This window comes from Conger conger, chromosome 7 (assembly GCF_963514075.1).
Source record: "Conger conger chromosome 7, fConCon1.1, whole genome shotgun sequence".
NCBI classification, from domain to species: domain Eukaryota; kingdom Metazoa; phylum Chordata; class Actinopteri; order Anguilliformes; family Congridae; genus Conger; species Conger conger.
Window position 1 is genome coordinate 26,697,182 of NC_083766.1, and position 25,217 is coordinate 26,722,398.

At 42.1% G+C, this 25,217-nt stretch overlaps 1 protein-coding gene across 3 annotated transcripts in view; it reads left to right on the forward strand.

The window, feature by feature from the left end:
* Positions 1 to 23,892, forward strand: part of LOC133132975 (gamma-aminobutyric acid receptor subunit beta-2) — a 74,427-nt gene extending 50,535 nt beyond the window's left edge. The window contains exons 6-10 of one of the 3 annotated variants that reach the window (XM_061248828.1): positions 8,451 to 8,588; positions 11,754 to 11,906; positions 13,698 to 13,942; positions 16,186 to 16,326; positions 17,801 to 23,892. In XM_061248828.1, coding sequence (XP_061104812.1) covers positions 8,451 to 8,588; positions 11,754 to 11,906; positions 13,698 to 13,942; positions 16,186 to 16,326; positions 17,801 to 18,148 — 1,025 coding nt within the window. In that variant the 3' untranslated portion in view covers positions 18,149 to 23,892. Of the gene's footprint in view, positions 1 to 8,450; positions 8,589 to 11,753; positions 11,907 to 13,697; positions 13,964 to 16,185; positions 16,327 to 17,800 lie in introns of all 3 variants that reach the window. The other 2 variants (XM_061248830.1, XM_061248831.1) reach the window with 2 other exon arrangements.
* Positions 23,893 to 25,217: the final 1,325 nt, after the last annotated feature.

Below are 25,217 nucleotides of genomic sequence, written 5' to 3' on the forward strand. Positions count from 1 at the left end.
ACTTAACGGCTCTTACTACAAGGAAAAACTGAACCCATTACAAGTAAACCAGCCCTTGTGGTTCCATCGGTTCCATATCCATCTGAAAAATGTCCCCAATAAAATGAGGTCATGTCACTAATTGAACAAGCAACTATGAGTAAGCTGCATCTTGTTTGCGGTGTCCTAAAGACACACAATTAATCTACGCTGAAAGATAGGACACGCTGAGGCCATATTTTTCAACGAGAGTGCTTAGGGATGGCGTTTAATTCAGTATAATTGGACCTAAAAGGTCACTGTCAACTACATAAAGCACGGCTACGAAGTAAAACGAAACGAGGGTCATCCTAAACTATCGCGTAAAAAGGGCTTGATGAGTACAGCCATTAAATGCACAAGAATAGGTGGAGGGAGAGAACGTAGACTCAAGGCCGTCTGAGTGCTTGGTAATTCAGCTCCTGAACACAAAGCCTGCTTCCTAACTCGGTGACTGTCTCATTGCCGGTGACCTCATTGACAGTGTCGGTGCAGAGTACATTTTTACTTTGTCTCCTAATAAAAATGGAAAAGCAGGCAGGGGCCTTCCTGGTATTTTTAGCACTTTTTTGAAACTTGTTTCCGAGCGGTTTCCGGAGCTGTGAGGCAGGGCGGATTGACGTGCCGCAACCCGCCGCTCTTCAGCCATGTTTGATCAGCGGGCTGTCAGTCGGACCCGTGGCCCCCGCCAAGGGCCTCTCCCGCGCCTCTTCTCATCTCTCGCTCCCCTCCTCCTTTCTCTCCTCTCTTTATTCTCGCCGCTCTCTGGCTAAACCTGCCAGTTTGATTCCTCCCCGTCTCGCCGCAAGTCCCGGAAAACGGGGCGGCGCAAAGTACAGAGGGAGTTTGGACTCTTTGGAGAAGAGCGCAGAACTAGTTCTCGGTGGAATTGGCTTACAGAGAGCTTTGAATGTGGCTGTTTCAAGGCACCAGACCGGATCAGTTAACTTGTCCCGTAACTTTACAATGTGCCACTCTTCCTTTTGGGAAAGGGCCCTTGTGGAGGGAGCGCTGTCTAAGTTAGCATTCATAACGCACAGACTATCATAACAGTGTCATGGAGAGCAGAGCTAGAACTCTCTGTATTATAAATCATAATTAGAAGCTCGACTGCAGGGGTGTATGGAGCTGTGAACTTGGATGCTGATTGAGACACTCCTCTGTCTGTCATACTAATGAACCCGGAAAACTGCTCCCAGGACAGCAGGGCTTCCGGAAGTTTTGAAGTTTTGGTGCGCTACTGTCATTTATGGTAACCATGACCACGCCTGATGGCAAACCTATTTTTTTTTCAGGCTGTATTTGGTGCATGCATGATTAAATAGGGTGGGTGTAAGATATGAGTAAAATGGCTGGGTGGGTGTAAAATAGCAGTAAAATGACAGCGTAAATAGTAAGGGACAATAGGCATACTATTGGCAGCATGTAAATTAGTGGCTAAGGTGCTTGACTGGCACCTGGAAGGTTGGTGGTTCAAGCCCCTTTGTAGCCACGATAAGATCGGTGCTGCTGTTGGCCCCTTTTTGTCCCATTTTGCTCCAGGCGGATTGTTCCCTGCTTAGTCTAATTAACTGTGGTCGCATTGGAAAAAAGCATCAGCTAAAAGGTGAAATTTACTATGGGCTGAGTAAAATGTTCAGTGTTAAATCAACTCTACCAGGGTACATATGAGTAAATTTAACACTGAACGGTTTACTATGTGACTCGGGAATGTACTGACAATCGAAAGAGAAACCCAGTGTTTTGCAGTGCATGCCGGTTTAGCCACGAGCCGGTTTAGAACTTTTGTCTTGGCGAATTCAAAGATGTAGATCTTGTCTGTTGGTCCTGCATGAATCTTATGTTCTGATGCCTGGTGACCATACAGCCTGTTGAATGAGATAAAAAGTAATGTATCCAGTCAATCCTGCTAATATTTAGTTCCCATGCCAACCTGTTCTCCATTATGTGGCTTAAAAAATGCTGAAGAAACATTTTATGGTCTCCTGAGGCTCAAGGCAGAATGTTTTTACTTATTTACATTTGCTAACTTTCTTACGTAATACAAGTGTCTTGGTAGACAAAAAAATGCTGCAGTGGAAATATTTTAACAAACATTGTTATTATTATTATTGATTGCTGCTTGTAGTGTTGATTTCAGCATAGTGCAATATATTGTTCCTGAGTTTAAGACCTGAGTTTAAGACCTCAGTCTCTGGAGAATACTGTATACTGAAGGTTCAGTTTCCACACTGCTGGAAACACACTACAGTGTATGTACAGGTGGCCGTTATAGTGCCTATGATTGGCGTTGTTGGAGAAGTACTGTAGCTGCTGGATAATTAATGTTCAGTTTTCTTTTCGGCAGGGAAAGTTTGGGGGTGATTTAGCCTTTTCAGGTCTTGTTGGTACCTGTATTCTCACATGGTTTATGGACGACCATCTGCAACTTCCACTCTTCATCTGCAACTTCCACTCCTCATCAGCAACTTCCACTCTTCATCAGCAACTTCCACTCCTCATCAGCAACTTCCACTCCTCATCAGCAACTTCCACTCTTCATCTGCAACTTCCACTCTTCATCTGCAACTTCCACTCCTCATCAGCAACTTCCACTCCTCATCAGCAACTTCCACTCTTCATCTAAAACATTCCGCTCAGTAACACAGGCACACATAGCCAGACATTGGCTGTGTATGAAAGGTGACAGGCATATTAGCTACTCAAACAGTAGAATATGTATTCTTGCGTGTTCTTGCGTTAGTTAGTCAAAGCTATAAATGTATATATGGTCTATATATGCTTGGTGCATATAATGTCACTGCATGTGTGTGGACACGTGTCTATATGTGTTTGATTGATTTGGTTAGCTTCTGCGGGATTCAAAGTGCACAGATCCGTTTGTGTATAATCAGTTCCACTATTCCTCACCAAGTGTTGGTTTCCATGCCGACAGAGAGATTCCAGCCGTGGTTATCATCAACATGAGCGCATATGAATCTCTCTCGCTTTTTCAGGTCTCATCGCCACGCGAGGCTCATGTGTGGGTGTGGAGGAGGTTTTTATTCCTGCGACTGACTGTGACTCATCTCTCAATCCGTCTCCTGTTTCCTGCTGCGACAGGGCCTGATTTTATGTTCTTAATAAGGATGCCTCATTTTCTAAAAAATAAATACAAAATATAAGCAATCATTGCAACCCGTCGGCCATTTTGTGTCTTTCGAGCAATGTGGCGTAGGGACCAGGTGACGAGTGTTTATATAACACGTCCTGTCAACCTGAATTTGCTTTGTTTCCCCATCATTTTCCATAATGCACATAGCCCGGGGCAGTTCCTAGGGTAAACGCCGTGTTAACTTTGAAAACGGTCGGGTTGCCATGCGCAGATACCCCTCGATCGAGCGATTCATACAGCGCATACAGCTTGCTCATTGATGTCACAGGCCCGCAAAGGGGTATTTAATCTGCGGCCCAATGAATCCCTCTATCGGGGGGGAAGGGGGGAAGATTGGACGCAACGCAACAATATTCCAATGATCTGGCCAGTAGAGTGGATGGAATGAGTATCACACATGAGTGGGCGCTCTACAGGGAAGTCCTTCTCTCTTCCTTCACAGTCCACACGAGACCCATGTGATGTGAATAGGTCTGTTGCGGAGGTTGGGTGGGGGGGGGGGTGTTTTTCTAGCTCTTTCCATGGAGGTCACACAAAGCGGAAATGCCCTCGGGGGTGTGGTGGGGTGGGGGGGGCGGGAGGCATCAGCTGCATGTGTGACATCACGCCAGAGTAGCCACTCAGGGGCGGAGCGCACATTCCAGCTCTGCTGAATTAAAACACCTGCCCACTTTTTACTCTCCAAGTTTTTTCTCGCTTTTGTTACTGAAAGAGGGTCCCTTTATTTCAACTCCTGAGCTCTGAGAGAGAGAGAGAGAGAGAGAGAGAGAGAGCACCTTAAAATAAATCTTTCTTTTTTAGGGCAGCGGAAGCATTAGCCAGCACTATATCAGACATAATTATGCCACTGGCTGTTTGTGTGTGTTGGTGCAGATGCTTTTTAAGCCCTTTTTTACAAGGTACATCAAGGGTAAAGTAACAGTGACGGGCCAACAGTAGTGATTATCGCTGCGGTCTCCAGCCCCCTTCCACGCGTCGTAAATTCACGCCTGCAAATAGCGCCGATAAGGAGAGAAAAATATCGGGATTGATTACGGTTTTTGTAGACAGAGCTGTTAATATTTTCAGAAAGTAATTATCGTGCTTCTGTATGGGCTGCCTGTAATCTTCGGCAGTCCCTGAGAGTCGTAGAGGAGTGCAGATAAACAAACTCTGGAACTGGTTTTTGGCATTACAGTGCTGTTCAAGGGAAGTAAATGAGGTCAGAACAGTTTGTGCATTAGGGCTATATTTCCCCTTCAGGAGCAATAATCCCTTTGATTGTACTTTTCCTCATTCAGGTCAGATGGTGAGATAAAGCTATGTGCAGCTGAACTGCCAGTTGCTTTTAATTGGACAACCAGAAGTGAGATTAAAGGAACTTCAAACCGCCAAATATCAAAAATTAATTTGCGCTGCGTATTAGCAGATGCATATGGCGCACGTGGTGGTGGGGAGTAGGACAACTCTGCCGAGGGTTTTACCCAGAGGTCTCTCTGGTAGTTGCATCCGCCTGGTGCGTTACGAATTCCCTCAGTGCACATCTTAAGTGCTCGGCTCACATTGCACAAATGCTGAGTGGACCTTGAAATAACTCCCCTGACCTAAGATGAGTTTGCATACTGTATACCGGCATGGAATGCACTTATTTCTCGCTGTAGGTTGTGTTTTGATTGGCTGCACCAAAATCAGTTCATGTGTGTGGTGATTTGCATTTGCATTCATGCATCATGCACGCATGCATGCCATTCATTTCATGTTTCTGAGAAAAACGGGTGTTACCGTGTCCATTTGCCTGTCCAAAGAATTCTACTTTTGGATTTTGTGTCTCTCTGGTGAAAGTGTTTGAGCAAAAACTTCTCTTATTGTATGGTTCTCATAAAGATTCCACCTTTGATTGGTGGACGGTTCAAATTGGTGGGCTGGATCTAGAATGTCACTCATTCTAGTAATTCTACTTGTGTAAATACTGAGCACTTAATATTTTGCAACTCACAATTTCATAACTAAATAAAGGGTTTATTAAGTACTTATAAACACTCATTACCCTATTAACGAGTTCCTAACAAACCTAAGTTTTACTAACATTGATATTACTCAGAAATGGTTAACATGTGGCTCACAATGTATGTACGTATAAGATATATACATATAAGCAACTTTGTATACATGTGTAAAGTATTGTTCATTGAGCCATGAACATGATCTTAAATACCCCTTAATATAGGAAACTGATGAAGTGTTATCTTGGTAATTGACCATGGCATAGTGTGGTTATTCATGGTAAAGGAGTCAGTTGGGGACCTCAGGATTTGCCTTTTAACCTTTGAACCCTGGGAAGCCAGCTGGCTGAAGGTTGTGGTGGTTGGTGGTTGGAGCTGGCTGAAGGGTGTGGTGGTTGGAGCTGGCTGAAGGGTGTGGTGGTTGGAGCTGGCTGAAGGGTGTGGTAGTTGGAGATGGCAGAAGGGTGTGGTGGTTGGTGGTTGGAGCTGGCTGAAGGGTGTGGTAGTTGGAGCTGGCTGAAGGGTGTGGTGGTTGGTGGTCGGAGCTGGCTGAAGGGTCTGGTGGTTGGAGCTGGCTGAAGGGTGTGGTGGTTGGAGATGGCTGAAGGGTGTGGTGGTTGGTGGTTGGAGATGGCTGAAGGGTGTGGTGGTTGGAGATGGCTGAAGGGTGTGGTGGTTGGAGATGGCTGAAGGGTGTGGTGGTTGGTGGTTGGAGATGGCTGAAGGGTGTAGTGGTTGGTGGTTGGAGCTGGCTGAAGGGTGTGGTGGTTGGAGCTGGCTGAAGGGTGTGGTGGTTGGTGGTTGGAGATGGCTGAAGGGTGTGGTGGTTGGAGCTGGCTGAAGGGTGTGGTGGTTGGAGCTGCCTGAAGGGTGTGGTGGTTGGAGCTGGCTGAAGGATGTAGTGGTTGGAGCTGCCTGAAGGGTGTGGTGGTTGGAGCTGGCTGAAGGGTGTAGTGGTTGGAGCTGCCTGAAGGGTGTGGTGGTTGGAGCTGGCTGAAGGGTGTAGTGGTTGGAGCTGCCTGAAGGGTGTGGTGGTTGGAGCTGGCTGAAGGGTGTAGTGGTTGGAGCTGGCTGAAGGGTGTGGTGTTTTTTTTATTTCACTTTTCCAGTTTCCTTCCTCTCTCTCTGGGTCTCAGTGGAGGGATCCCTGGGATGCACCCAGGCCCGGCGTGGTGATGTAAGAGGAATGACAGGAGCGGAGGAGAAGGATGATGTATAAAGTCAGGCTCAATGGCTCAGAAACAATGCACTTAATAGGGTCTCAGTGTCAGGCCCACGTGACCGCTGAATGCGAGGCTTTTCCAGCAACGCGTTCGTTACGTATCCTACTTCTGACCCAAGCAACCAGACACATCCTCGCTGCATATACAGGCTGCATGTAGTATGTGTGGAGCACAGACGGAAGTGTATTTATGCCTCACTCTGGCTATTTGACAGTGGTGGAATTATTATGTGCAATCACCGTGAAGAAGTTGAAAAATTATTTTGGATAAAGCTGCTTGAGTTTGCCAACTATTCACACTGTGGGAACCATTCTGTCTGAATTACCTCAAACTCTATAAATCTGAGCAAAATTGCCCTGTGCCGTGAAGCTGAACAAAATGTGAATAAAGAATATTCTTTGAAATGGGGAAAAATATGCCTTCTGTTCTCAAGGTGTTTTTTTTACCACAGATGAACAGATATTCTTAGATACAAAGAAAAAACAGTAAAAACAATCTCATCTCTGAAGTCATTGATTATCTCATATCAGTTAGTCGGGAATGGGGCTGTGTGCTGTTGGGTGAGATAGCGGGCAGAGCTATGACAGTAAATCAGAGGAAAATGGTGGTTTGTGAACATTACTGGGACGATTTCAGGCACGATTCACAGCTCTATATTCACCGAGTGAACCTCTGTTTCCTCACTTTGTATTTTCCCACAAAAGAGTATATGCATATGGAATACTAAAACTGGTTACTGGAAGAATAAAACTTAATTATTCATAGCATCCAGGCTAAATAGGTCACTGGTTCTAATTATAAGATGGAGGCAGAGGCAGTGTGAGGGGGTGGGAGGGAGAAACGTACGTGGTGAAAATCAGTGATGCTTTGTTTGTGCGCGTGTGTGTGTGTGGGATGAATGGAGATTCAACTAGCATAACAGCTACCGGTTTTGGGCCCTAATGTGGACTTATTGTACACACACATACACATGCCCAAAAAAATGCTTCTCAATCATTTATAATTCTGATTCCATAAGGCTGGCTCCATCAAACTGAGGCAGAGAAAAACACAACTTTCAATAATTCTGTCCATTGTCATTTTTCCCCTGTGTATTAAGGTATGGAATAGGATCCCCAGACAAAAGGAAGACTCTCGGCCAAGATGTACCCCTTGTGGGTACAGATATATGGGTAGCATGCATATGGATCGTATATGTTAGTACTGCTTCATCACAGCATACCGTTTAAAGTGCTACTTGAGAGGGCCTTTTGCCTCAGATGCAGTGATATGGTTGGGACTTTAAATGTAGACTTCACTCAAGCTGTCCATTTTAGTAGATGCATAAACACATGGACAATGGGTCCATAGACACTTATAGTGCACTTGACTTGCGCATATAAAACCAACTTGCGAAGAGTTCCACTTGTCTTTTTTGTATTCACATACATATATTGGAATATATATATTTCTTTATTGAACACAGTGCTAAAATGAAATGGCCGGTTTATGGACAGAACACTAAAGAGAGTAGGTGGTAGAGTGGTGAACAAAATGGTCGCTCTGACTAGCAACAGACAGAGAAATGGAGAAAGAGACATAAAGTGACCGCATTGTAAATCTGCTTGCACGCTAGTTAACTTCACACCTATTAAATGTTCACAATTTATTGTCCTGCCCATCTTTAGTGCAATAAATAAGAAAGGAGTCATTAATAATGAAAAAATAGTTTTCAAGTCAACTATGTGCTGTAGTTGAGATGCTCCTTATTTCTTTTTATTTTATTTTTTTGGTGACATTGTTTTACATCTACTTGAGTCATGCAAATCGCTCATTCTTCCCGGGAATATAGTAAATGAAATGTCATAGTATTCATGAGTTTTTGAGGTCGCTGAAATATGGAGGTCGCTGCAGTGGGACATCTCAAACAAGTACACACTTTTTGAGACAGGTGTAATGCTACTGATGTTTCACAGATCCAGTATGGCTGTCCCTGCTACAATACATTGGACCACGAATACACGCCTTACAGTGTCCGGACCCTTGTGTTCCCCTCACCTCATCGATCTACATCTGTTTCTGTCCCCTCCCAAGATGGCTACACCACAGACGATATCGAGTTCTACTGGCGAGGCGGGGACCATGCTGTGACGGGAGTGGAGAGAATAGAGCTCCCTCAGTTCTCCATCGTGGACTACAAGCTCATCTCCAAGAACGTGGTCTTCTCAACAGGTAAAGTGCACATTCTTCAGTGTTCAGTGACTGACTGAGCATTGCCAAATACAGAGATGGGCAATGAGGGCCGTATCTGTTTCTGGTTTTCATGCCAACTTCTGGCATGAAATTACTTAATTACTGAATTAGATGTGACATTTACTGACATTTTAGCCACATTTCTTGATAAACACATTCCCTCCGACTATTCTAGAGTCCCTATATGAAATGTTTGCTATGATCTAATCGACGAGAGAACAAGTGTTGGTATATATATATAGCCAATTAGCTCAATTAGCTAGGGTAATTGGTGGAAACATAAATTGGCATACACACTGGCCCTCCAGGGGTAGAATTGTACACTCCTTGCCTAATACAGCCAGTCTGAGGGCCATTGCGAGTGTTGTTCATAACATGAAGGCATTTGCAATCTAGTCAGCTGCATGATGCAGGAGCCATTTCATGACAGTGACCTGGTTAGTTTTCAAGCATCTGTTCTGCCTCCTACCATACTGGAGAATGACAAAGGGGCACGGGACCAGGCTTTTACAGAGATGACGGAGGCTGCCCTAACAAGGCAAGAAAAGGCTTATGTCAGACCAGAGGCACGGCATCAAATCAAATTGTTTTCTTGCCTCCGGGGGAAACCCCCCCTTGCCCGTGATGTCGAAGCCACCAGCTGTAGCACAGCAGCTGCCTGGTTTGGCGTTCTGTGGGAATTTCTGTCAGTTGCCAGTGCACGGAGGAGAAAACAGGAGGCATCGCCCCGCCAACAGCCTCCACATCGCTACCACGGTCACCAAAAATGACCCAATCGACTGTGCGTCATCTACCAGTACATTTACAAACCCTCTCCTGTGTCAAAGTCAGTCTACTTTGCCTGTGTTTGCAGGGCATCCAAATGTTGGAGTATCCAGCTAGGGGAGAAAAGTTGCCAGATAGGGGAGTTGGTGGCAGAGAGACAACATTCTCAGATGACATCACTTTTATGAGGGAAAGATTGACAACATGTTTGTCACCATGTTCAGACAATAGCCTAGCTAGATGTTTTATCTCTCCTCAATTGCAAGAAATCTACATTTCTCTATAGATATAGTTTTCTCTACAGTATATAACAGTAGCCAGCCAGACAGAGGTCTACAGTTGGCCATTTAGTCGACGTTTGGGGAACTCATTGCATTTGTAGATGAAGTAATCATCTTATGGGCCAGGGTATGGTGGCGGTTAGGCACTAGGGACTGTGGTGAGCATGTTCACAGAATGTGCATGCGGGACTCTCTGCTACACGGCTTCTGTCTAACTGCGTTAGCTCACCGTTTTACTGATCCCTGCGGTCTTGACATAAGCAATTCCAGAGGGTGCTAACGTGCTAATGGAAGCCTCCACCCCAGACTTAGCCCCAACGGCGAAGCAGCGGAGACAGGGTCCTATCGCACTCAGTTGGGCAGCTGGGGTGGGCTGCGGTCTATGGGCTTAGGGGCTGTTCATCCACGACCGGCTCATACATCAAAGGCGGGGAGTAAGGCTCTAAAGTGCTCTGCTTGAAAGGTCAATGGAAGGTGCCCGAGCATTACATTGAAGATCTGTGTAGACACCCTGTTTCCCTAAACGAGCCTGGTACTCACATGAGTTTTCCACATCGTTGGGTGCTCAAGGAAGAAAACGCGCAATTGTGCGCTGACACGGGGAGGGGGCATAGGGTGACCACCACTCTGGTGTGTCTGTAGCCTGTGGGACCGTACCCCTCCATCAACCCTATAGGGTATGGCCTGCTGTGGAACACTGGGCGTATTTCATAAGTTATTTAAAAAATGTTGTTTGAACTGATGAATTTTGCATGAGCTACATTTTCATATTCATGAATTTGTCATGCCGCAATCCAGAACGAGAGCAAACTGCTTTTGACTCTTTTTTTTTACTCTGCGAATTAAGAACTCATGAGGAAGGAACTGTCAGGGGGTGTATCGTATAATTAAGTTTATATAGACAAAAAATTTGAATCTGAAATGCCATATTGTTCAAGATTTAATGGAGCTGCCCTGAACTGGGCAAGTCACGAGCTAAAAGTGTGTGGCAATGCTTTTTAAAATGGACGTCGGTGATGCATTTGTACGACTCGAAGAGGGAATACAGTTATGGTAGAGTATATTGGCCTCTGATGGGTAAATTACATTTTTATATTGGATTATTTCTTCTCTCAGCTGACACTCATAGCTTGCGTTTTATGCATAGTGCTTTTACATAGCGGGGAAATTTACGGATGCAATTGAGATTTGAGTGCCGTTGCCGGAGGGTGAAAGTACGCTGCTGCTTCCTGGGATGTGAACCCGCTGTTTAATCACAACTTCACGCCAGCGCTAACGGAAAAAGCCTTGTTCGCGGGACCGGCGAGCAGCGGAACGGCGCGACATCGGTTAGCCAGTAGGAGGCTGGAGCAGAAGCGCTGGGATTCCGCTGAGTTAGCGCCTCTCGCCTTCTTCGTCCAGAGTGGCGAGCGCTCGCGGTCTGCCTGGATTCGCCGCTTGCGCCTCCGTATGCGCGTTAAAAACAATTTGCACCTCGTGTCTCCAGGATGTCCTCTTGCTGCTTTGGGATGGCATCCATTTTGTTTTCAGAGAGACCGAAGGCCCGAGAGACCGAAGGCCCGAGAGACCAAAGAGCGCAAACTTCCCCAAGACTGCATCCCTCTATTTTTACATGCAGTGCTCCTCACTTCAAACCCCCTTCCTCTTCATAGTAATGGACCTTTTTCAGCAGGCCCATCCAGGCACAGGGGGTGGGAGAAGGCCCCACTCCTGGCTATAGGTTACCCCTCTCCCCCCTTTCCCCCACCAGCAGCTCCAGGGGACACCTCTACACCCCAATGTCTCCATTTTCTATTCCGAAAAGGACAAATTCTGTGTTGAATTAGCGTCAGCCTGTGCCCTAGAATATAGAATGCCCTGAATTCACATATTCAGTTGAATAGTCACTCTTTTCATGTGAATGTGTGCACTGCTTTTTATTATTTTTTTATCTCTTCTGAAGCTATTCTGCAGGGTACTTTACACAGAAATGTGAAAAAGGGACACTGCCGGGGGGGTTGGGGACAGACGGACAGACGGACAGACGGGAGGTGGTGCGGGAGGGAGAGGTCAGCGTGTGGCCCACTTTCACAGAGAACGTGCGTGTGTCCCTCGGCAGGGTCCTATCCCCGGCTGTCCCTCAGTTTCAAGCTGAAGAGGAACATCGGATACTTCATCCTGCAGACGTACATGCCCTCCATCCTGATCACCATCCTGTCCTGGGTCTCCTTCTGGATAAACTATGACGCCTCCGCTGCCAGGGTGGCTTTAGGTAAGGGGTCAGAGTTCACCCGGTCACGTAATTAAAGTTTCTACCCTGGGCTCTATCCCCGTATGGTCGTGTTTTTTTTTTGTTTTGCTGTTTTGCTCCTCTGGAAAACAAACAGAGATAGAAAATTGTGTTTACTTGTTTTGCTCATTTTTTATGTTTGTGCTTTCACTGTAAAAAGCATTCGGTCTTGTAAATATGACTCAGAAGCTGAAGCTGGGTGAGTGACGGATGATTGCCGTTACTTGTTTATGTTTTGAATCAAGTGCCTGTGCATGTGCCTTTATTTCTTATTTTTATTTTCAGCAATGCATTATTTTTTCCTGTCATCCTTGATTACATAAGCTCATCCCACTCAGGTTTGAGGAGCTGTCCAATGTTGTAGTCGACAAAATGTCCGCCGCTGCCATCTCTGCCGAGGAGACGGGTACTCTCTGTGATTAGAGCCTGACCTGTGCTTCTCCACCTGAGAGGAACGTGCACACTGATGAAAAAGCACAACTCCTCCACCCCAGAGCTCCTTGTTTGGGAGAGCGTTCGGTGTGCTGGTCCGAGCACTGGCTGCGGTGGAGGTGGGGAAAAAGCTAGGGCTCTCCGCACACAGCCAATCACAGCTAAAAGCAGGCAGCCGCTGCGATAGGGCAGTGCCCGCAGCTTCTCATTGGTCGAGGCCAGAGAGGCATACTGCAGTGGTTTCGGCTTGCCAAGTGGTTTGTAATCACTCTGAATTTGACTAAGCGTACAATGTGCATGCCGTTGACTTTGCTGATACAAATCAAACATGCTGGCAAACGTTGGGAGAATGAATGTGCCGGCAGTGTGATGTGAATAATACAGGAGGGTAGGATCCAAGATGGAGGACCAGCATACACCTCCAGTTTATCCTCTCAATAAACATTCCAAATATAAATGCACAGATCTGCATCATATCTGTATGTGTGAATATACAGTATAATATGCAGCTATTAAAAAAATTGAGAGACCACCCTATATTTTTTTAAAGAAGAATCAGGGTTACTCCAACAAATATTGATTGTGGAACCCGTCTGAGGGAATACATTTTATTGATGGGTATAAACTTGTTCCAACACAGTAAAACACTGCATTTTTTGTGTTTTGTCCAGTTCGATTTTTTACAATACCTTTGTTTGGAATTAAAATGAAAATGTGGCGTCAATAGCCGATGAAAGAATATAAAAGGTTATGTTTTACATGGATGCATACCCATAAACTGTGAAACTGAGCATTTGAAGTGGTCTCTAATTTTCACCAGAGCACTATATACTGAGTGTGATCAAGGGAAGCTTACATTTACCATACATCAATTCATGGCCTCTGCTTTTACAGGAAGTAAATGGTTTCACCTGAAGCGCTTTGTGTCACCTTATACTTAATGCTGACTGACCTGCAACTCAGCCATAGGCAGTAAAAAATACAATTAGAACACGATTATTATAGACCAAGTGCCTGTAATGTCGCCCACTGCCTATCCATGGGCTTGTGAAAATGTTTTTAAAGTCTTCAGGCACCGCCATGTTGAACAGTAAGTCAGAGACTGAGCAGTAGGGAAGAATTCCGTCCATTACCCGCGTGAGATACAGTGACTACGTTATCTTGTGGGGAAAAATGTATTGACTTTGTATATTTACCATATTGTCACCATTGAATTACATTGAAAGGGGTGGCTGAAACACCTATACCAGATCCAGCCACAGTAGCTGCCAGGAAATGAGCTTCAAAAATGAAGCCGGGTTTTGGCCGCTCGATCTCACCATGGTAACCACCTCTCCCCAGGAATCACCACTGTGCTGACCATGACCACTATCAACACGCACTTGCGAGAGACCCTTCCCAAGATCCCCTACGTCAAAGCCATAGACATGTACCTGATGGGCTGCTTTGTGTTCGTCTTCCTGGCGCTGCTGGAGTACGCCCTCGTCAACTACATCTTCTTCGGCCGCGGACCGCAGCGCCAGAAGAAGGCAGCCGAGAAAGCCGCCACCGCCAACAACGAGAAAATGAGAATGGAGGCCAACAAGGTACGAAAACGCTTCCGTCCGGTCAGAACGAACCTGTAGATTGAGCGTACCATTTGCTAACCATTAGAGTACCATTTGCTAAAAAGCGATTGTTTGCTTTATTTTTATGTCTGCGATAAACTATATATACGATTTGATCCCTGATCTTTACGCTTATGTTTGTCTTGTAAGTAACTCTCGATACGAGTGTCTGCTAAATTCCAGTAAAACAACAACTGCATAGGCATATGCATGTACATGTGCAGTAGTGTTGAGAATTACACTGCAGTATCGATTATGTTGTTATTGCTGTAGCTATGTCTTTGCACTGTATTTCTTTTTTACATGAGCTTAAATCATATACCAATACAGTATTTTCACTTGAATTTACAGCATTGTACATGCACTAATGGTGTTGGTAATGTGATGAGGAATGTTTGTTGACTGTTTTTAATCACCCAAAGTGCTCTTGATTTAGGTGCGTGTGTCTTCTCCTAAAAGACAGAGACTCCGATGCGTAAACTTGTTTCTGTACTGTGAATCTCTGTATCTATCGTGCCTGTCCAGTCTGTTCTCATGTCTTCACTGTGATCTCACTGTTTGACTTTTTTTATTTCTGTGCTATGGCTTTGGTGCATTTAGGCACCATAACACCTATATTTTTCTTAAATGTTAGATTAAAACATTGTTTCTCAGTGCACTAATCACTTACGCATACACTAACCAAAACCATTTCCCAGCCACAGATTTAGATTCTCATATTTCTTTTATGTAAAGCAAGGGCCAGTGTAGACAAGGAGGAAATTGTTGTTGATAAAGTTTTACTTCTTGAACACAGCATTGTGGGTAGCAAGCTAGTTTCATGTTGCCCTGTTTTATTGAAAGCCATTAATATTCCCCTTCCTACCTTGGACAGAATCCAAATGACTCTGCATTATGAAGTAGAATACCAAAACAGTTTACAGCTGTGACCGCAATTCATGAAAGTGTAAAAGAAATGGAAAAGTAAAAGGTTTTTGCTGTCAGAGAAAGTTTGATTTGATTATCAGCCCTGTTTTATGCAGAGTGCCTACAGCTTTCTACTGGTTTACATTACAGAGGTTTTTCTACCAACCACAGTCCAAGATGAAATTAAAGGCTGCTTCAAATTGCATACATTATATTAAAAAATATATATATAAAAATATATATATATATTTTTTTCCCCCAGAAGTAGAAATTTTATCCACTGAGTTCACTGTGTTGTAGCAATCACCATGGGGTGTTGCTAGTTTCATTGAATGTGTATATTTAGTTTGAGCCTAGGAATGAATAATATTTTCTGAAGTCGCTATGAATATTTATTTGAAGAGAAATCCCAAAGTAAATGTTTAGTTGGGCATATCAAGCTTAAGCCATGACACTGCCCAATTATGAAAGCTGATAGACACTAATCATATCATATAATCTAAACAATCATGCTTCCCTTGTACTTAATTTACTCCAAGGTTTAAATAGAAATACTTTTTTTAAATACAAAGACTAGAAATAGTAAATAATCTGGTTGTGAATATTTTTTTTATTTTTTTTAAGTACCACATTTTACCAAAAGCTGAAAACAATGGCAGTGCCGTTACTGGAGTCTTAATATTGCAGACAGACTTACCACAAATGATTATGAATATGTTCTCTAAAATAAGGCAGCCTAGTGTGTGAGCTAAGCTACACCACCTCCTGCTCTCTACCAGTTACAGCTTTGAGCAAAATGGACAGTATTGTCAATGAAGAGTTTACTTTTCCAGTGCTGACACTGATACTTATTTTAGAAATGATGAGATCAGTTGCTTTGTGCACACACAGTACAGTAGGTGCAGGCAGGGATGAGTGGTTATGGTTTAATAAATCCATTTTACTTTGGGAAATACTTAAGCGTCTTTCGCTTGGTGCTGCAGAGGCCTGAAAGGTCAAAGCCAAGCAATAAAAGATGTTTCAAAGTACATGCTTTCTCCAGAAAAAACAAGGAGCTATCGCAGGTGAGAGGCCATCTCGGAGTAATGTTTTGGGGGACTTGTGTGGCTCCATTTTGTGGGTGAAATCCCAAAATGGCAGCACTTCCTCAAAACTCTCTCAGTTAATGTACAGTAGTGTAATGTGCCAACTGTAAACGTTTCCCTTTTATGATCGCGGCTAAAGTGAATTCTCAAATTTAATTTTTTATGTTTTTTTGTTTTTATTTTGCGTTACATCTCTCGGCAACTGACAGTGATGATTTTGTATGCTTGCAGTGGTTGGTGGGAAATGTAGTTCAGAGAGACGATGCTCTGTATGCAAGAATGAAACAGAGGGATATTGACTCTCATGACTCCATGTGGGAACCGATCTTTGTGGAGGATGCAGCGATAGGACTAGGCGAGCAAAAGAATAAGGTACTGGATGAACAGATGAAAAGTGATGACTCACAATGCGATAAATAATCATTACTGCCCAAACAGAACCCAATGTCTAGTTTTTTTTTCTTCTATTTTCTTTCTTTTTTGCCTTTGATTATTGATTTATTTATTTGTAACTTGACAGCAATAGCCATCTCCATCACCACCATTATTTTCCTTTCCCTTGTATTCCACAAGATACAATCAGCCCTGTGAGCCCAGACAGCCACCGTGGCAGCTTGACAATCACTCCAGCTCTGATACTTAATGTGTCTGCTATATAATGAAACTGTCTTAATGTTACTGTAATATTTATATACAGTATATTTTCCCCCACAGAATTACAAGCGTAACTCCCTCTCAAAGACAATGTATGAACTTAGAAGAGAAGAAACAGAGTGTAAGATCTCCAGTAGCAGGGAGAAGAATGAGGAAGTAGAGAGAATAGGATTAGGACATGATTAAGCTGCACCTGACTGATACGACAGACTCCATTTTGTTGAATAGCTTTTTGCGAGAGGCTTTGCGGCCGACTTAGCTACATGATCTAAACACTTACTAGTATTGATTAAGGGAGTACGTAAGATTTATTGAACAAGGCACACATTTTGCATCTTATGCTTTTCACTGAAAACCAAAATGAATTAGCGTCTGTACTTGTATTCAGATCTAATGCTAGAACGTACTGTGGCATTCACCATGTCTATGCTCCCTCTCTTTTCCTCTTTTCCTTTCATTAGAAATACATATACTGTTACTGTTTCTGCCAATTCTGTCTTCTCATTTTTTGTTTGTTTTTATGTTTATTTACCTGTGAAGTCGGCACTCTATACAAATGGGGGAAATATGGAGACCATGATGCTAAATATGTACCTTTCAGGTTGCAAGGTTTGTTTGATAATATGTAAAATTATAAAAAAATTAATTATTAAAAAGCTGAATGTTTTCCAGTATATAGAGTATAGACAGGCACAAACTGTACCTTCTGTAAAGGCATTTAATGTATCTTAATTGTCTTTATTCCATTGTGGCTCAAAGATACCTGTTTCTATGCTATGGGTATGCCATTGTGCATGAAAAGTCATTGTGTTATTTAGCACGAATGAGGTTGTACATTGTTTTCAGGAATTGCTTTGAACACACTGTTCAGTACTAGAGTAGACTAAACTAGATAGGTATGAAATCACAAAACTAGCCTGCTAAGAATAGGGGGTTTCTTACCATTCACAATGGTCTCACAATATAAATGACAAGCAAGAACAAGGAAAGAAAGGGACAACAATGTTAACGCCAACATAACTTGAATATGCAAATTTCTGTCAAAATTTACTGATGTTCCTGGAATAGCCAATGAGATGTGGGTAGACAGGCGCTAATCAAGCAGCAGGTTTTAGCGTTAGCGTTAGAGTGTAAGATGCTGCGACTCCCTTATCGGGGCCGAATGACGAGCCCGCCTGTCTATCGCTTTTAGATGGACCCCCACGAAAACATCCTGCTGAGCACGCTGGAGATCAAAAACGAGATGGGGGCGTCGGAGCTGACCCTGGGCCTGGGGGACCCGCGCAGCACCATGCTGGCGTACGACAGCTCCACCCTGCAGTACCGCAAGGCGGGCCTGGCCCGGCACAACTTCGGACGCAACGCGCTGGAGCGCCACGTGGCCCAGAAGAAGAGCCGGCTACGGAGGCGCGCCTCCCAGCTCAAAATCACCATCCCCGACTTGACTGACGTAAACTCTATCGACAAGTGGTCGAGGATGATTTTCCCCACCGTCTTCTCCTTCTTCAACATCGTCTACTGGCTCTACTACGTCAACTAAGGGCCGCGGCGTGAGCGAACGGGGCCACCGCCAGAAAAAAACGCCACTCCTCTTTTTTCTGATTAATTTTACAACACAAGCAAGACTTTGAATTACTACATCCAAACTAAATTCAGGACTGACTCCATTCGACCCTGGAACACCTTAATTGCTGGCTAACACATAAAAACCTTAGGCGTGAGAGAGAACGAGAATATTCCTGGTGCCTGTTCCAGAATTTTAGTTATGTCACCTATAGTTTACACAGCGGATCGAGTACTTCAGAGTTTGTTTGCATATTAACTTTTTTTTTAATTTTGTTAAATATAGGAATGAATTTTGTAGCTATGATTGAATATAGATAGTTTAACAATTGCAAGAGGACAAGCATAGAATGGTTTAAATTAAATCATCCTAAAAAAATAGATACAAGTGCACATATCAAACAAGTATTAACAAATATGTCTCTGGTTCAAGAAATCAAAGTAACAACAATTTAATATTAGCTATAAATTAATACATATGTCTTTATATTGCCAAAATGTAAATTTTTACAGTATGTAGTTTATAATTTGAAACATGCCATAGAAAGAAAGACATGTTCACTAAACCTTTGTTCTAATTCAGCAGAATGATATCAGATATTAGTAATGTTATGCATTATTTCATTTCAAAGAAATATTTTCGGTTATATTAGGATTTATTTGACAATCATTTTACTTTACACATTTGCCAAACGGAGTTGACAGAAACAGATTGTAAAAGAAGAACATCCAAGGGCATCAAACGTGGCATTCTCTCCCCTGTGGGATTTCACATTTAGTATAAACGCTCACTGGACTAACTGCAGCTTATACATTTCGTCATTCCACCAATCGCTGGTTTTGAAGGAGGCATTAGATCATGTTACTATATATCGTGGAAAAGCGTGAAAGAATTCTACTTTATCCAAATCCAAACTGAAGTAGATAAATGCTGTTGCATTTCATTCTATAATAATTCCATGAATCTTAAAGTGGTACTGTATTTTGATTGACCAGATTATCTTCAGGACGATAGAAGATTATTAAATTACCAAGAAATTGTTTAGGCACGTTAGTATGTGCTTTTTTTTTGCAGGCTGTACCTTTAAGACCGGATAAGTGTAGTATGAAATATTGAATTATTTTATCTCCTGGTTGAGTGTTGGAGTGGCATGTATAGAATGAAATGGAATGCACAGACTTTTGTTTCTGACCAAGCATCAGATGACATTCAATGACTTATGAAACAGAGCCAGCAGTTAAGGCGTGTGCTACAGCCATTTCACTCCTACTTACCAACCATAGCAAAGCCTACCTTCGACATTACCTTTCACAATGATCTGTAAATATCTATTGTATATGATTGTTTAAAGTTACGATATGTATTTCAATTTAAGTGAGGATTCATCCAGCATATTTTTGTGTTTACATAAGGATTGGTATGTTTCTAATAAGTTATTTCAGGAAGCTGGTAAAGGGCCATGAATGGCTTATGCCTTTTCAACAAATTCGTTCAGACGCATGTCTTTTAAAATGGCAATTGAGAATCATAGCAACGTGGAGAGAATCTGAATCGCTTTCACCAACATTTCCTGGCCATGAAATAGACATGGAGTATCGAAGAAAATTCATCATCAGAAGGATTTTTTTTTGTCCTTTGACATTCATCTTTTACTTCTGTTGAAAAGCAAACAGTATTCACAAGAATCCCGTCCTTCCTTCCTGCATCTGAGTATGTGTACTTATTTATCTCTCATTTACATGCCTCACGTACCACCACAGACAGAAACAGTTTTAAAGGCAAACTGTTCTGAGACTGCAATGCGTAAAAGCACAACAATGCTGTGTCTCAACTGGAAGAAGAACTTGAAAGGCGTGATCTTCGTTTTGTTCAGTCCTTTAGATTATCTTTTTTTTTTGGTGAGCAGTGCATTCCATTAACATTTCAGTCGATATTTTATTTTTTATTTTTGTTGTTTGACGATTTAGCAAAACTCCTGCTCAAAGGTTAGTAAACTGTAGCCTCTTGTTCTTTTTTGGACTTCTGAAGAACCCTTTCTCTGACAAAGTTACTTTATTATGAAACTCATTTCAAATGTTGAGAAATAATAAATGTTACACAAGAGGAACCATCATAGACACATGATCACAGATTTATTCATACGAAGCAATATTGTATTTTAGACATTTCCGGATGGGAATTAAGTACAATAGTGTAGGTGGCATCTTGGACTGCAGTTGCCATAAACCAAACTTTTGCACACAAAAAGTAACAAAAGCCATAGTGCTCCAACAACAGGTTCTAGAGACAGGCCTTCCTACAGTGTCCTCAGTGGGGCAAGCAACAGCATTAGAAATGAAAGAAAACTGTAATTACATAAAACTTCTATCTTTATTACTTTTGAACTCTAACAAAAAGCTAAAAAATAAAACAGGGAAGTTAAATGCACAAAATGTAGAAACGGTAATTTCTGCTATAATTTACTTTGTATATTCAATGACCCTTAGACGATTGGTAACAGCTCAATGTAGAATGTCTTTAAAGCATCATTAGTTAATTTCAAAGGAGAGGCTAGAGTCAACGGTCCTTGCAAGTTATTAATAAAATCAATAGCTCACGTGAAAAGCATTCCCAATTACAGACCCTATTGTTTTTGTTAGTGAACATGCACATTCAATTCTAACCCAAGTAAATAAGCTGTGTTGTGCATTCTTTTATCTATTAATTTCGTGTTTATGATTATTTTTACTGAATTCTTTCCACCGAACACCATCAGTCTAGCTGGCCATCTTATAAATACAGAAATGAAAATGTCAGTCTTATAGACACCTAAAATTACATGACAGCACAAAAACAAACATAATTATTGTTTTGCAGAAAAGGGTGCACTTTTGTTAAGTTGTTTCATATGCAGTTACAAATAAATAACTAATTATTGTTCTTTTTTTATTGATTTGTAGCAGTAGTACAAGTGATAGCAGTCATTGTAGTCTTATGTAACATTTTTATAAGAATATCACTAAGAATACACAAAACTGATTGATAGCATCATCATGAGGAAATTTTTACTCAAATTTTCTTAATCATTTGTCACATATCAATGCAAGGCTTCACAATCATATGTATATATTTACATACATATATTGTTTTATTAGAAGTTCAAACACTCTATTTTAAGGTGTTACCAGATCATCTAAGTTCGTATATGTTAATTTCAATTGATAGCTTACGAGAGTTAAAAAAAGATAATGATCTTAATATTGGTGTTGTAAATTTTTCAGGGGTGGGGGGGAGGCAGGGCTTTAACTACTGTGTTCCAAAACATGTTGCTAGTTGTATATATGGAATAATTAATAAGTAATCATCGATTGGAACAGTATATCTTGTAAATATTAGCAGATTTCTTAAAAAAACAAACATTTTTAAACTTCCTAATTTGTACTTTACTGTAAGGAGAATGCTGGCGTGACAGGACAATAATGTAAATACTAATGAGTGTCACTTGAAGACTTAGTAAAACAATCATTCCTTGTTTTTTACCATAGCAAAATAATGACTTAAACCCTCATTTTCTTTTCTTTTGCTAATCATCAAATTTAACGGTAGAATGTAGTTCACTAGCCACGCATGCACACATACATGCAGACTTACATGCACACGCATTTACATACTGACACACACATACGCGCGCACACACACACACACACACACACATACATCAGTAAACACACAGGTGTGTAAACACGTGTACGTTCATTCATTCTCTAGTGTAGAACGCTAATGTCTGACTGGGCCTGGACTTAAGCACCGCGCCCCTGCCTCTGAAGCTATGAGATGTTTGAGGTGATAACAGATGTATTTTATAAGTAAACACATGGACACCCACACATCTGCATAACTAAAGAGCCCAAGGGCATGAAGGGTGTTAAAGTCTATTGGGTTTGTATTAAATCAGTTATATAACTGTGCAATTTGACAACACATCTGCTAGCCCGCATAGCCAATGCTCAGATTTTATACGTAAGCATTTGTGCGGCAAGACATGTTAATGTAATCTTTTTGCTCTAACAAAGGGAGATGGACATGGGCTATTTGGTCTGCCCATGGACACTGTGCCCAATCTGTATGTGTGTGTGTGTGTGTGTGTGCATATGTGTGTGTGTGTGTGACAGAGGGAGAGGGAGAGGGAGAGCATTAATGCTACATGTACAACTGTAACAAATGTTAGCTTCAGACATCTTTGAATATATTTCCTTTGTACCACACATTGCAGTTTGTTGCCAGTATTCTTGCTATTTTTCTGTCTTCTGTGAATTAAAATGAATACCCGTGATGAACAGTGAGGAGGGAGTGACATCGTCGCCAAAAAGACGCGTCTTGGTGCCAGTGTGTTTTTGCACAGATGTTTACGGATGAAGCCTTAGCCCTCGTACCTAGTGCTTTCCCCTACATGGCACTGAAATGAGAAAATTAGCTAAAAACAATGAAACGAAAAGAGGTACCCAATCATATCTGATAAGGGCCAGTGTGGCTGCAGGTTTGCTTTAGCCCAGCACTAAGGCCCCTGATTCTACTCATCAAGGTCTTGATTAAGGCCATGATTAGCTAATTAGCTAAGTTGAATCTGGCGTTGTAGTGCTGGGCTAAAACAAAACATGTACCCACACGTGTACCCACACTTTTTCGGATAATATTGGGGACCTCCGGACTAAAATGTCACTAAATGTCGTATGGTTTCCCACTGCTGAATCCACGTGTTTCCTGTTGCTACCCTTCAGAAGATATTAAGAGGTACAGCAATGCACATCTCCTCCATTTGGCTTTTTCATATCTCAGCCGAAATAACATTCCGTGTCATTCTCCATGGCTACCGCTATCCTGTCTGTTGCTGTGCTAAATTTTATGTCTCAGTTTAGGATATTGGACTCATGAGTGGAGATGATATGTTATGGTGCGGGGGGATTATTTTGAATTTAATAAAAAGCTGCACCTCCAGTGTTGATTAAGCGCGTCTCAGCTATTTTCATTGTTCATTGAAAAGAGGAATGAGTTATGTCGCCCCCTACAGGGCGGCGCATTGGTACTGCCATTTCTCATGTGGCTGTCAATCCCCACCCCATTGACGCCCATTAACCCACCACAAGCCCAGAAGCCCGAAAGGCTCTTAGCTTCTGTACTGGTGCAGCTTCTGACATGTGGATCAGTGGGAACCTTCGGCTCACGTAGTCCACACCACTGAACGCCTGTCACCACCTGAGTATATATAACATCACATACAAAGCTTCTTTTATTCTGTGTATACTGAGTTTTTTATTATTTGTTTTTTTTATTCTTTCTTCTCTGTTTTTTATTTATTTTGTTGTTTTTAAACTGTAGTTTTCATTAGCCTTACTGAAGGATACCTTGTAGCCTTTCTTGTCTGCGCTTAATGCTAATCCTTTTTCGAAGACAAGGGTGTGAGATCTGAAAGAGGGTGCCACCATTTTGGAATTTGTGTCCTCCCAGATTTGCCAAGGGCTGGAATAGAGAGAGCTGGTGATGTGTTGAGTGTAAATGAGTCATGTCATGAGAAATATTTTCTGAAATACAACAAAAAATATTCTATAAATTATATATAAATAAATTACATATACAAAAATATATTGCAGCCAATTTCTGCATGTAAATACAAACAACTGTTGACTAGTGTGTAATTCCTGAAATTGAAATAATGCAATATAAATAAAAGATATTTAACTGAACTTGTTTTTAAGTCTTAAGGAATCAATGTTTTACCTCCTTGGGTGTATTGTGCAGGATAAGCCAAGTACCTGTAACTCTGTTTTATGATGTGTACACCACCAACAAGAACAGCAATGGGAGCAAACATGAATAATAATCATAATGGATTTAATTTTTATGACATTATGATTTCAAATTGCTTTCGATTGAAGGAGGAAATATCACCGCAACCTCCACAAATGTGTACTGTAGCACCCACCCGGTTAATTTATGGCAGGCATTTTGTGTCAAACTATCAGCAAGCATAGGGTTGATTCCAATCACTTAGAAGAAGAAAGGAAAGGATGAGATAGAAGGATGGAGGAATTGAGGAAACATGTATTAGGCAAATGGAATGTCCTTACTCACTCAAGTGTCAGTTTGAAGCCGGAAAAAGACTCATGTAGCCTCGCTGAAGCATCTCCCAGTAACATCTCCCAGTAGTGATCTCCGGCCAATCAGCGACATTATTGGTCTTGGGACTATCAGAGAGAAGAAATAACCGGCACTATGACTCATCTTGAGGGCCTGATTTGAGTATTGCTGCCATACTCTGCATGAAGTGGCTTCCATGTCTCATCCAAAAGACAACTGTATACTCAGTAAAAATAGTTCTAGTAGGAACCCTGTGATTCTATAGAATATCTATATCTAGTTCAAGGGGTTTTTTGTCAGGCAAAATGGTTATTTTATCTTTCACACTTCGACTTTTGGCCTATACCTTTGATAGCAGGTTCCACAATTCTAAAAATGTCCCTTTATGGAGCCAAATACTCCTTTCAGATACTGTTTTTTCTAAGGGTCTATATATTGTCTGGACCAGGGCTTTTCTGTTAGGAAGACTGCCCCCTACTTGCCAATGAATACCACTTTTAGCAGTTGCATAATTTTCCAAGGTACCCTATTACAACTAGTGCTATCACTTTACAGTAGCTGCACTCTTTGAGATAAAGCTGACATAGGACTGTCGTACTTTTTTGATAAATGTGATGGCAGATGTTAGTGTTATAATATTTACTGATAAATGTGACAGTTTCATGTCATTTGACTGTAAAGTGACATAATCTGTTATGCCAACCTGTAATCTGTGACAGTTATGTTGTGTGTATGATGGTGTTATGTCAGCCTCATGCCACAGTGTTGCTAACCCACGATGACCCTGCTCAGCCAACATGATGGAAAAATAACTTATTAACAACCGCCATTTTCTCAAGCAGAAGAATCAATCTAAAGCCAGCCATTGCGCTTGTGGGTTTTTTTGCGTTCTTTTTCTAGGGACTTGAGTACTATTCAAAGTGTGTTCAAA